General features: G+C 37.8%; 1 protein-coding gene across 10 annotated transcripts in view; it reads right to left on the reverse strand.

Annotated features, from left to right (window-relative positions):
* AXDND1 (axonemal dynein light chain domain containing 1) overlaps positions 1-13,946 on the reverse strand; it is an 88,905-nt gene that overhangs the window by 64,145 nt on the left and 10,814 nt on the right. For 9 of the 10 annotated variants that reach the window (XR_014241757.1, XM_082381662.1, XM_082381667.1 and 6 more), the window contains one exon: positions 12,663-12,784. The exons of the other annotated variant lie outside the window; for it this stretch is intronic. Coding sequence is in view for 8 of the 9 variants with exons in the window: in XM_082381662.1 (XP_082237788.1) it covers positions 12,663-12,784 (122 nt within the window). In the remaining variant the exon portion in view is untranslated. The remainder of the gene's footprint in view (positions 1-12,662; positions 12,785-13,946) is intronic. 10 annotated transcript variants of the gene reach the window in all.

Genomic DNA, 13,946 nt, shown 5'->3' on the forward strand with positions numbered 1-13,946 from the left:
AGAGCATAGAATGAGAAGATATAATATGTCTAATCAGAGTTCCAGAAAGAGAAAACAGAGAGAATAAGAATTCATCAAAGAGATCATCACTGATACTTCTCCAAAACTTATGAAGGACATTAATTTATACATAGGATCATGGTACAGATATAGGTACAAGAAATAAAAAAAGAAATCCAGAGGAACCAAATACATTCTCCTTCCTAAAATAACAACGACAACAACAAAAAAAGACACAGTATGTGAAACAATTTTTGAGACACTGGGTATCAAGCAATGAAAGAAAGTGATTGCTGGCCTGAGAGAGTTTTCAGGCCATGCAATAAGGAGATGGAACCCATGAGTACCCCACTGGACTCCCTAATTTAAGGAGACAGAGCTAAGAGTCTAGAGAGATGAAAGTGGCTAGAGTTCAGAGGACAAGCTACCAGGGAGAAAAGAGCTGCACAGAGAGACCTCTGGAGGTCTACAGAGGGTCCCCCTCAAGTATTCAGCTAAGAAATGATCAGGGCATAAATGTGAAGAAACTATCTGAGACCAGGGAAAGAACCATCTGAAAGGATCAAAGGTAAGAGTGCCTGGCACTCACACATGGCTCAAAATCATGCCTGTTCCACCTAGCCAAACTGGAAAAATTCATGATTCATGGGGAAGAGGATAAAATACAAAGAAAAGTCTAGTCTCAGTATTCAGGAATAATTAGCCCTAAATTGAGCACTGTTCTGGTCCTGCCTAAAGGTCCCAAAAGGTCAAACTGTTTTCAAGTAACAGCTGTGTCCCAGAATAAAGCTCAAGAATATTTATTTACTTATTTATTTATTTATTTATTTATTTATTTATTTATGGCTGTGTTGGGTCTTCGTTTCTGTGCGAGGGCTTTCTCTAGTTGTGGCAAGTGGGGGCCACTCTTCATCACTGTGCGCGGGCCTCTCATTATCGCGGCCTCTCTTGTTGCGGAGCACAGGCTCCAGAAGCGCAGGCTCAGTAATTGTGGCTCACGGGCCCAGTTGCTTCGCGGCATGTGGGATCCTCCCAGACCAGGGCTCGAACCCGTGTCCCCTGCATTGGCAGGCAGACTCCCAACCACTGCGCCACCAGGGAAGCCCAAGAATATTTTTAAGAGTACAAAAATACATAGCATCCAATAACGTAAAATTCACAATGTCTGCCATTCAATCAAAATTACCAAGCATGCAAAGAAGTAGGAAAACACAACCATGAGGTGAAAAATCAATCAATCAAAACTGACCCAGAAATGGCATAAATGTTAGAATTAACAGACAAGAACATTAAAAGTTATCATAACTATATTCCATATGTTCAAAAAGTTAAGGAGACATGGATAGTATTTTTTAAAAGACCCTAATTGAGCTTCTAGAAATGAAAACTACAGCATCTCAGATGAAAATATCACTGGGTGGGATTAAAAGCAGATTAGATACTGCAGAAGAAAAGATTAGTGAACTTGAAGATACAGCAATAGAAGCTATCCAAAATGAACAGAAAAAGAGAAAAAAATAATTTAAAGACTTCACAACATCAGTGACCTGTGGGATAATTTCATTATTAGTGGCCTAAGATATATATAAATAGACTCCCCTGAAGAGGGGGAGGGCAGAAAAAATACTTGAAGAAAAATGAGCCAAAAAATTTCCATATTTCATTAAAAATATAAATTCACAGATCCAAAAAGCTCAATGAATACCAAGCATAAGAAACATGAAGAAAACTACACCAAGACACATCATAGTCAAATTGTTCCAAAGCAATGATATGGTGCCCAGAATTTAATGAATTCCACAAAATAATGGTCAGGAAATTTTTCATCAGATTAAAATTCAAGTGAGTAAAGAAACCAGTCTGGAAAGACCACATAACATATTACCTCAACTGTATGATGGTCTAGAAAAGAGAAAAAGGATAGAGACAGTAAAAAGATCGGTGGTTACTGAAGGTTCAGGGTGAGGGGGGATGGGAAGGGAGGAGGGATAAATAGGTGATGCACAAGGGTTTTTAGGACCGTGAACTATTCTGTATGATACTGTAATGTTGTGATACCGACTGATACCATATTTTGAAATCAACATGGACAAATTAGTGTGCTTTCCATGTGTAGTATATTTCACTAAGAAAACTTGAAAGAACTGGGGATATTTAGCCTAAGTAACAGAATGCATAAGAGGAAAGACAAAATGGCTGTTTTCAAATATTTAAAGAGCTATAAGGTGAAAGAAAGAATGGACTTCTTTTGAGGATTTTCAGAGTACAAAATTAGGATTAGCAGGTAGAAGTTATAGGAAGGTAGATTACACTTATATAAAGAAGGTGTTTAAATTTTTTCTTATGTGAAATTTGATACGCAAAGTAATATGGGCAATGTAAATGAGGAATCACAATGATGAGATGACTACTGACGAACACTTCGTAATTTTTAGTGAGATATAATTTACATGCCATAAAATTCACCCTTTAAAAGTGTATGATAGGGCTTCCCTGGTGGCACAGTGGTTGGGAATCTGCCTGCCAATGCAGGGGACACGGGTTCAAGCCCTGGTCTGGGAAGATCCCACATGCCACGGAGCAACTAAGCCCGTGAGCCACAACTACTGAGCCTGCGCGTCTGGAGCCTGTGCTCAGCAACAAGAGAGGCCGCGACAGTGAGAGGCCCGCACACCGCGATGAAGAGTGGCCCCCGCTCGCCGCAACTGGAGAAAGCCCTCACACAGAAATGAAGACCCAACACAGCCAAAAATAAATAAATAAATTTATTTTTTAAAAAAAGTGTATGATAACGTGTTTAGTACATTCACAAAGTTGTGAAACCCTCAACCTATCTAATTCTGGAGTATTTTCATCATCCTCAAACACCTCTTAACGGTACCTGTTAGCAGTCACTCTCCATTCCTCTTTCTCTCATTTCCTGGCAACTACTAATCTACTTTCTGTCTAGATTTGCCTCTTCTGGACATTTCATATAAATTGAGTCATACAATATGTGATCTCTTGTGACTAGCCTCTTTCACTTAGCATAATGTTTTCAAGATTCATCCATGGTAAATCATGTATCAGTACTTCATTCCTTCCTTTCTATGGTTGAAATATATGCATTTGTCAAAACCCATAGAACTGTATAACAAAAGACTAAACCTTAATGTAAACTATGAACTTTAGTCAATAATATTGATATATTGGTTCATTAATTATAACAAATATACTACATTAACACAAGATGTTAATAATGAGAGAAACTGTATACAGAGGAGGGAGGGGTATATGGAAACTCTCTGTATTATCTGTTCAATTCTTCTGTAGATCTAAAACTATTTTTTAAATAAATTTATTTATTTTATTTATTTATTTTTGGCTGCATTGGGTGTTTGTTGCTGCACGCGGGCTTTCTCTAGTTGCGACGAGCGGGGGCTACTCTTGGTTGCAGTGTGTGGGCTCCTTGTTACGGTGGCTTCTCTTGTTGAGGAGCACAGGCTCTAGGCACACAGGCTTCAGTAGTTGTGGCGCACGGGCTTAGTTGCTCCACAGCATGTGGGATCTTCCCAGACCAGGGCTCCAACCCGTGTCCCCTGCATTGGCAGGTGGATTCTTAACCACTGCACCACCAGGGAAGTCCTAAAATTTTTTTTTTTTAAACTTTTTATTTTTTAAAAGAAAGTAAGGTGAGCACATTTTTTTAAAAATGAATAGGCCAGTAACAAGCTGGGAGAAAATATTAAGTATAGTCAATCCTTGAACGCTGCAGGGGTTGGGGCACCCACTCCTCTGCAGTTGAAAATCTGTGAACAGTCATCCCTTGGTATCTGTGGGGGATTGGTTCCAGGACCCACTGTGGACACCAAAATGCAACGATGCTCAAGTCCCATAGTTAGTCCTCTGTATCTAAGGTTTGAAATCCACAGATTCAACCAACCATGGATCATGTAGTACTGTATTTATTAGAAAAAAAAAAAAATCCATGCTTAAGTAGGCCCATGCAGTTTAAACTCACGTTGTTCAAGGGTCAGCTGTATGTATATTTTACAATACATTAAAATATATGTAAATATAAAATAAAATTATATATATAACAAAAGACTAGTTTCTGAGATGTATAAAGAACTCTTAAAGCTCAATAATAAAAAGACAAACAACCTGATTTAAAACTAGGCAAAAGATTTGAACAGACATTTCAGAAAAAGAATATACGGTCAATAAGCTCATGAAAAAGTGTTTGACATCAAGAGTTGGCAGGGAGGGACTTCCCTGATGGTCCAGTGGTAAATAATCTGCCTTGCAATGTAGTGGATGTGGGTTCGATCCCTGGTCAGGGAACTAACATGCCATATGCCACGGGGCAACTAAGCCTGTGTGGTACAACTACTGAGCTTGCATGCCTCAACTAGAGAGCCTGCATGCCACAAATTACAGAGCCCATGCGTTCTGGAACCCGCACACCACAACTACAGAGCCCACCCGCCCTGGACCTGCACACCACAACTAAAGAAGAGGAAAAAAAAAAAAAACCGCATGTCACAACTAGAGAGAAGCCCACACATCACAACAAAGAGCCCACGCGCCGCAACAAAAGATCCACATGCCTCAACAAAAAAGATCCCACGTGCTGCAACTAAGACCTGACACAGCCAAAAATAAATAAATAAATAAATCTTAAAAGAAAAAAAAAAAAGAGTTGGCAGGGAAATGTAGGTTAAAAGCATAATAACATACTATTATACATCCACCATAATGTCCAAAATTAAAAAGAACTACATAACTAAATGTTGGCAAAAATATGGAGCAACCAGAACTCTCACACACTGTTAGCAGGAGTATATAATGGTACAAACACTTTAGGGAAAAGTATGATATGATTATCCCCCTTTTTTTTTTCATATATATATATTTCTAATAGATCTTTACTGGAGTATAACTGCTTCACAATACTGTGTTAGTTTCTGTTGCACAACAAAGTGAATCAGCCATATGCATACACATGTCCCCATATCCCCCGCCTCTTGAGCCTCCCTCCCATCCTCCCTATCCCACCCCTCTAGGTCATCACAAAGCACTGAGCCGATCTCCCTGTGCTGTGCTGCTGCTTCCCACCAGCCAACTATTTTACATTTGGTAGTGTACATATATCGATACTACTCTCACTTCATCGCAGCTTCACCCTCTCACCCCATGTCCTCAAGTCCATTCTCTATGTCTACCTCTTTATTCCTGCCCTGCAACTAGGTTCATCAGTACTTTTTTCTTTTTTAGATTCCATATATATGTGTTAGCGTACGGTATTTGTTTTTCACTTACTGACTTACTTCACTCTGTGCAAGAGACTCTAGGTCCATCCACCTCACTACAAATAACTCAATTTCATTTCTTTTTATGGCTGAGTAATATTCCATTGTATATATGTGCCACATCTTCTTTATCCATTCATCTGTCAATAGACATTTCAGTTGGTTCCATGTCCTGGCTATTGTAAATAGTGCTGCCATGAACATTGTGGTACATGTCTCTTTTTAAATTATGGTTTTCTCAGGGTATATGCCCAACTAGGGGGATTGCTGGGTCATATGGTAGTTCTATTTTTAGTGTTTTAAGGAACCTCCATACTGTTTTCCATAGTGGTTGTATCAATTCACATTCCTACCAACAGCGCAGGAGGGTTCCCTTTTCACCACACCCTTTCCAGCATTTATTGTTTCTAGATTTTTTGATAATGGTCATTCTGACTGGCATGAGGTGATACCTCATTGTAGTTTTGATTTGCATTTCTCTAATAATTAGTGATGTTGAGCATCTTTTCATGTGCCTCTTGGCCATCTGTATGTCTTCCTTGGTTAAATGTCTATTTAGATCTTCCATCCATTTTTTAACTGGATTGTTTGTTTTTTTGATATTGAGCTCCATGAGCTGTTTGTATATTTTGGAGATTAATCCTTTGTCTGTTGTTTCATTTGCAAATATTTTCTCCCATTTTGAGGGTCATCTTTTTGTTTGGTTATGGTTTCCTTTGCTGTGCAAAAGCTTTTAAGTTTAATTAAGTGCCATTTGTTTATTTTTGTTTTTATTTCCATTACTCTAGGAGGTGGGTCAAAAAAGATCTTGCTGTGGTTTATGTCAAAGAGTGTTTTTCCTATGTCTTCCTCTAAGAGTTTTACACTGTCTGGTCTTACATTTAAGTCTTTAATCCATTTGGAGTTTATTTTTGTGTATGGTGTCAGGTAGTGTTCTAATTTCATTCTTTTACATGTAGCTGTCCAGTTTTCCCAGCACCACTTATTGAAGAGGCTGTCTTTTCTCCATTGTAAGTTCTTGCCTCCTTTGTTGTAAATTAGGTGCCCATATGTGTGTGGGTTTATCTCTGGGCATTCTATCCTGTACCATTGATCTATATTTCTGTTTTTGTGCCAGTACCACACTGTCTTGATTACTGTAGTGTTGTGGTACAGTTTGAAATCAGGGAGCTTGATTCCTCCAAATACGTTTTTCTTTCCCAAGATTGCCTTGGCTATTCGGGGTCTTTTGTGTTTCTATACAAATTGTAAGATATTTTTGTTCTAATTCTGTGAAGAATGCCATTGGTAGTTTGACAGGGACTGCACTGAATCTGTAGATTGCTTTGGGTAGTACAGTCATTTTCACAATATTGATTCTTCCAATCCAAGAACATGGTATATTTCTCCAACTGTTTATGTCACCTTTGATTTCTTTCATCGGAGTTTTATAGTTTTCTGAGTACAAGTGTTTCTCCACCTTAGGCAGGTTTATTCCTAGGTACTTTATTCTTTTCGTTGCAATGGTAAATGGGAGTGTTTCCTTAATTTTTCTTTCTGATTTTTTGTTGTCGGTGTATAGGAAAGCCAGAGATTTCCATGCATTAATTTTGTATCCTGTAACTTTACCAAATTCATTGATTAGTTTTAGTAGTTTTCTGGTGGCATCTTTAGGATTTTCTATGTATAGTATCATATCATCAGCAAAGAGTGACAGTTTTACTTCTTCTTTTCCAATTTGTATTCCTTTTATTTTTTTCTTCTCTGATTGCTGTGTCTAGGACTTCCAAAACTATGCTGAATAAGAGTGGCAAGAGTGGTCATCCTTGTCTTGTTCCTGATCTTAGTGGACATGCTTTCAGTTTTTCACCATTGAGTATGATGCTTGCTGTGGGTTTCTCATATATGGCCTTTATTATGTTGAGGTAGGTTCCCTCTATGCCCATTTTCTGGAGAATTTTTATCATAAATGGGTGTTGAATTTTGTCAAAAGCTTTTTCTGCATCTATTGAGATGATCATATGGTTTTTATTCCTTAATTTGTTAATGTGGTGTATCACATTGATTGATTTGCATATATTAAAGAATCCTTGCATCCCTGGGATAAATCCCACTTGATCATGGTGTAAGATCCTTTTAATATGCTGTTGGATAGTTTGCTAGTATTTTGTTCAGGATTTTTGCATCTGTTCATCAGTGGTATTGGTCTATAATTTTCTTTTTTTGTGGTATCTTTGTCTGGTTTTGGTATCAGGGTGATTGTGGCTTCGTAGAATGAATTTGGGAGTGTTTCTCCCTCTGCAATTTTTTGGAGGAGTTTGAGAAGGATCGGTGTTAGCGCTTCTCTAAATTTTTGATAGAATTCACCTGTGAAGTCAACTGGTCCTGGATTTTTGTTTGTTGGAATATTTTAAATTACGGTTTCAATTTCATTACTTGTGATAGGTCTGTTTATATTTTCTAATTCTTCCTGGTTCAGTCTTGGAAAATTGTACCTTTCCAAGAATTTGTCCATTTCTTCATGGTTGTCCATTTTATTGGCATACAGTTGTTTGGAGTAGTCTCTTATAATCCTTTATTTCTGCAGTGTCAGTTGTGATTTCTCTTTTTTCATTTCTAATATTATTGCTTTGCATCCTCTCCCTTTTTTTCTTGATGAGTCTGGCTAAGGGTTTATCAATTTTGTTTATATTCTCAAAGAACCAGCTTTTACTTTTATTACTCTTTGCTATTGTTTTCTTCGTTTCTATTTCATTTATTTCTGCTCTGATCTTTATGATTCCTTTCCTTCTACTGACTTCGGGTTTTCTTTGTTCTTCTTTCTCTAGTTGTTTTAAGGGTAGGGTTAGATTGTTTACTTGAGATTTTTCTTGTTTCTTGAGGTGAGATTGATTCTTCCCTCTTAGAACTGCTTCTGCTGCATCCCATAGGTTTTGGGTCGTCGTGTTTTCGTTGTCATTTGTTTCTATGTATTTTTTAATTTCTTCTTTGATTTCTTCAGTGATCTCTTGGTTATTTAGTAGCGCACTGTTTAGCCTCCATGTATTTGTGTTTTTTACAGTTTCTTTCCTGTAATTGATTTCCAATCTCATAGTGCTGTGGTCAGAAAAGATGCTTGATACGATTTCAGTCTTCTTAAATTTTCCAAGGCTTGATTTGTGTCCCAAGATGTGATCTATCCTGGAGAATGTTTCATGAGCACTTGAGAAGAAAGTGTACTCTGCACTTTTGGGTGGAATGTTCGATAAATATCAATTAAATCTATCTGGTCTATTGTATCATTTAAAGCTTGTGTTTCCTTATTTATTTTCTGCTTGGATGATCTGTCCTTTGGTGTAAGTGGGGTGTTAAAGTCCCCTACTATTATTGTGTTACTGTCGATTCCTCCTTTCATAGTTGTTAGCATTTGCCTTATGTATTGAGGTGCTCCTATGTTGGGTGCATAAACATTGATAATTGTTATATCTTCTTCTTGGATTGATCCTTTGATCATTATGTAGTGTCCCTCCTTGTCTCTTATAACAGTCTTTATTTTAAAGTCTATTTTATCTGATACGAGTATTGTTACTCCAGCTTTCTTTTGATTTCCATTTGCATGGAATATCTTTTTCCATTCCTTCACTTTCAGTCTGTATGTGTCCCTAGGTCTGAAGTAGGTCTCTTGTAGACAGCATATATATGGGTCTTGTTTTTGCATCTATTCAGCCAGTCTGTGTCTTTTGGTTGGGGCATTTAATCCATTTACATTCAAGGTTATTATCGATATGTATGTTCCCATTACCATTTTTTTAATTGTTTTGGGTTTGTTTTTGTGGGTCTTTTTCTTCTCTTGTGTTTCCTGCCTAGAGAAGTTTCTTTAGCATTTGTTTTAAAGCTGGTTTGGTGGTGCTGAATTCTCTTAGCTTTTGGTTGTCTGAAAAGCTTTTGACTTCTCCATCAAATCTGAATGAGATCCTTGCTGGGTAGAGTAATCTTGGTTGTAGGTTTTTCTCTTTCATCACTTTAAGTATATCCTGACACTCCCTTCTGGCCTGCAGAGTTTCCACTAAAAAATCAGCTGATAACCTTATGGGGATTCCTTTGTATGTTATTTTTTGTTTTTCCCTTGCTGCTTTTAATATTTTTTCTTTGAATTTAATTTTTGTTAGTTTGATTAATATGTGTCTTGGTGTTTTTTTCCTAGGGTTTATCCTGTATGGGACTCTCTGTGCTTCCTGGACCTGGGTGACTATTTCCTTTCCCATGTTAGGGAAGTTTTTGACTATAATCTCTTCAAATATTTTCTCAGACACTTTCTTTTTCTCTTCTTCTGGGACCCCTATAATTTGAATCCTGGTGTGTTTAGTGTTGTCCCAGAGGTCTCTCAGATTGTCTTCAATTCTTTTCATTCTTTTTTCTTTATTCTGCTCCTCGGTAGTTATTTCCACCATTTTGTCTTCCAGCTCACTTATCCGTTTTTCTGCCTCAGTTATCCTGTTATTGATTCCTTCTAGTGTATTTTTCATTTCAGTTATTGTGTTGTTCATCCTTGTTTGTTCTTTAGTTCTTCTAGTTCTTTGTTAAACATCTCTTGTATTTTCTCAATCCATGCCTCCATTCTATTTCCGAGATTCTGGATCATCTTTACTATCATTACTCTGAATTCTTTTTCAGGTAGATTGCCTATTTCCTCTTCATTTATTTGGTCTTCTAGGTTTTTACCTTGCTCCTTCATCTGTGACATATTTTATTGCCATCACATTTTTTTTTTTTTTTTTAATGAGTGGGATTGTGTTCCTGTCTTACTGGTTGTTTGGCTTGAGGCTTCCAACACTGGAGTTTGTAGGCTATTGGGCAGAGCTGCGTCTTGGTGCTGAGATGAGGAACTCCATGAGACCTCACTCCGATGAATATTCCCTGGGGTCTGAGGTTCTCTGTTAGTCCAGTGGTTCAGACTTGGAGCTCCCACCGCAGGAGCTTCAGTCCAACTTCTGGCTCATGAACCAAGATCCCGCAAGCCGCATGGGGCAGCAAAACAAACCAAAAACTAACAATAACAAAGTAAAAAATAAAATTAGACCAGGAAACTAACAGATATGTTAGAAAGAATATAACAATTAAAATATAGGTGAATCAACAACCAGAAGGTACATCAGTACCACAATAGTAAAAAAGGGGAGGAAGGAAAAGGAAAAAAAAGGGGGGGGGGAAGGCCTTGGCTGTGGAGGGCAGGGCCTAAGCAAGGGCGAGCTTTGGGCGGTGGGTGGGGCCAATGCTCAGGACCCACAGGGCTGGAAAAGGCCCTGGGGGTTGTGGGGGGTGGGGCTTAGGCTCAAAGAACAGACGGGGCCCAGACGTTCCCCCCACCCCTGGTCTCAGAGGGCAGGGGACCTCACCTGGGAGCCCAGCAGGCTTCCTGGGCTCGAGTGGGTGGGGCAAACGCCCTCCTCTCCTCTCCTGCTCCTCCAGTCTGGGAGGGCCCCTCCTGCTTGCCTCTCCTGATCTCCCTGGCCTCCTTCCTATGCCTCCAGGACTAATGTGGCTGGGGTGGGGAGGGGGGAGGCTTGGAGGGCAGGGGACCTGCCTGGGAGCTCAGCAGGCTCCCCAGGCCTGAGTGGATGGGGCAATCGCCCTCCGCTTCTCTCCCACTCCTCCCCAAGTGCCCCTCCCACCTGCCTCTCCTGATCTCCCCTGCCTCAGGGTCACCGATCCTGTCTGGCCTCCACTTCTCCTCCCCCCTCAGTCCCCCCATGTCCTACTGGTTCACTTTGGGGTTCCTCCCGTCTCCTTGGGTGTCAGAGTCCTCCACCAGCAGCAGGCACCCTAGTTGTGGGGAGATGCTAACTCCACATCTTCCCACACCGCCATCTTGACTTCACCCCTTGATAATTTCTTATAAGAATAAACTTAAACCAGGACTTCCCTGGCGGTACAATGGTAAAGACTCCGTGCTTCCACTGCATGGGGCACAGGTCCAATCCCTGGTTGGGGAATTAAGATCTGGTATGCCATGAGGCATGGCCAATAAATAAATAGATAAACTTAAACTTACTTTATGATGTTTTGTACAATATGGGGAATATAGCCAATGTTTTTTAATAAGTGTAAATGGAAAGTAATCTTTAAAATTTGTATAAAAATAAACAATTTTCAAAAAAAATTAAAAAAAACAAACTTATGAACTAGCAATCCCATTCCTACATATTTAACCAAGAAATGAAAGCATATGTTCACAAAGATTCTTACAAGAATGTTCACAGTAGCTTTATTCATAATAGCCCCAAACTGGAAACAGTGCCCATCAATAGGAAAACAGATAAACTGCTTTTTGTTCCATTCATACAATGGAATACCACCCAGCAATAAAAAAGAACAAACAGCCCATATATGCACAATGTGGATGAATTTCAAAAGCATGCTCTGTGAAAGAAGCCTTACATAAAAGAGTATATACTGTATGATCCCATTTGTATGAAGTTCCTAAATAGGCAAAACTAATCTAAGATTCAAAGAAGTCAGAACTTCTGGAGAAGAAGGGGTGGGCATTTCCAGGGAAAGAGCATTAAGGAACTTTGTGAGGTGACCATAATACCCTATATCTTGATAAGGGTTTGGGTTATTTAAGTGTATGTATCTGTCAAAAGTCAACAAATGCAGACAAGATTTGTTCATTTTATTATATGTAAATTTTACTTAAAACGGAAAAAAAGGCAAATAAATAACGAACTCTGATAATGATATACATGCTGAAGTATTTGAAGGAAATACACTGATGTCTGCATTTTACTTTGAAGTACATGAAGTTGGTGGATAAACAGAAGCATGGCTAGATGGACAGACAAGCAATAAAGCGAGAAGAGTATAATGTTAATGGCAGAATCTAGATATATGTGTGCTCACGGTAAAATTCTTTCAATTTTTATGTGGGTATTTGGAAATTCCCTTAATAAAATATTGGAAAAAATAAAAATAATAACTGAAAAATGTCAGATGGCTACATCCAAAGATGTTTATAGTGTCAAGCAAAAATAATTACTGCAGTAGCCCTATTTCTGTGTAATCTGAGTCTTATTCAGCTTATAACCAATCTGTCAGTTATTCTTCCCTCTATAAAAAATGGTTATTATGAACCTCTGTTTCATATGAAACCCTCCTTCTACAGTAACAGGCCTAAGAGACACTTCACTCCCAATCATAAAAGAATATGGTGTCAAACATCTGAACAGAAATCACCTTAAGGAAGTTCTCAACCAATATATTTTTACTATAGAAAATATAATAGAAATGCACTTAGGTCCCTTATTATCAATAGAGTAGAGAAGTTACTTTTGTGATTTTCTTAAAAGCAGATATAAATATAATTCTAATATAAAATTCAGGAGGAAACTGGGGTACTCCAATAACAGCTCTAACCTGATTTTGGATAGTAGTTCTCCTCTATCTGCACAGTCCACACTGACTTGTCGAATAAGTTCATGAAATACTGTATTATAAATGGTCTGTTCCTTCTTTAATATATGAAGTAGTTTGTGCATCTGGCAAAAGATAAGTAAGATAATCAGTATTTATTACAGTCTTGCCAGGAAAAAACATCTTAGGAGGTAAGCACTCAATGTGAATAAGTTTTAGAAATACCTTGATTAATTTGTTCACTTACATTTTCCTTTATAAACATATATAAAAAATGATACATTTTTAAAAAAATCTATGTCTAATCATGCACATCTTTATATCATGCACTGAGAAAGTCACAATATCACCACTATGTTATACCTGCCAAAAATACAAAACCTGAATTGAATAAGTACACATCAGACAAACCAAAATTGAGGAACATTCTATAGATACTGAGGTCAAGAAAAACAAAGAACAGTTTCAGGTTATAGCTGTCTAAAGAAACATGACAACTAAAAGCACTGTGTGATCCTGGGATCCTGAAATGTAGGGGAAAATAGCTATAAAAGCCATTACAGGGACAATTAATAAAATTTGAAGCTTGAATATGAACTATATTAGATAATACTATCATATCAATGTTAAATTTCCTGATTTTGATAACTGTATTATGGATATATAAGAGATTGTCCTTATTTATAGGAAATATACCCTAAAATGTTTGGTGATAAAGAGGCATGAGGTTGCCAGCTTACTCTAAAATGGTTCAGAAAAAAACCATACACATAGAGATACATAGAGAGGGAAACAGAATGATAAAGCAAATAGGCCACAGTGTAAACAATTAGCAAACCTGGGTAAAGGTTACATAGGAGTGCCTTATATTGAACTTGTCTATAAGTTTCAAATTCTATAAAAATAAAAATTTATAAAACAAAAGAGAAATAGCCCCATAAAGAAAAAAAATCTGTATCTATGTAAGACTGAAAGAGCTCTTTCATTAGGTGCAAAATAAAAATTATAAGTGATAAGAAAGCATGGTTTAATTGGCAGTGTTTTTAGTGGTATATAAAATAATAAGGGTCTTATAATCAGTGGTGCCTTATATTCAATTAAATACAATAATAATGACTAAAAATTAATTATACAATGTTTACCACATGCCAAGCACTGTCCTAAGCAATCTACATTCATTATGTCATTTAATCTCTACAACAACCCTATGAGGTAAATAATATTATCTGTAATTTGCAGATGAGGAAATCAAGATACAAATACACTAAATGACCTGCCCAAGGTCAT

This window comes from Balaenoptera borealis, assembly GCF_965194805.1.
Source record: "Balaenoptera borealis genome assembly, chromosome: 1".
In the NCBI taxonomy this organism is placed as follows: Eukaryota; Metazoa; Chordata; class Mammalia; order Artiodactyla; family Balaenopteridae; genus Balaenoptera; species Balaenoptera borealis.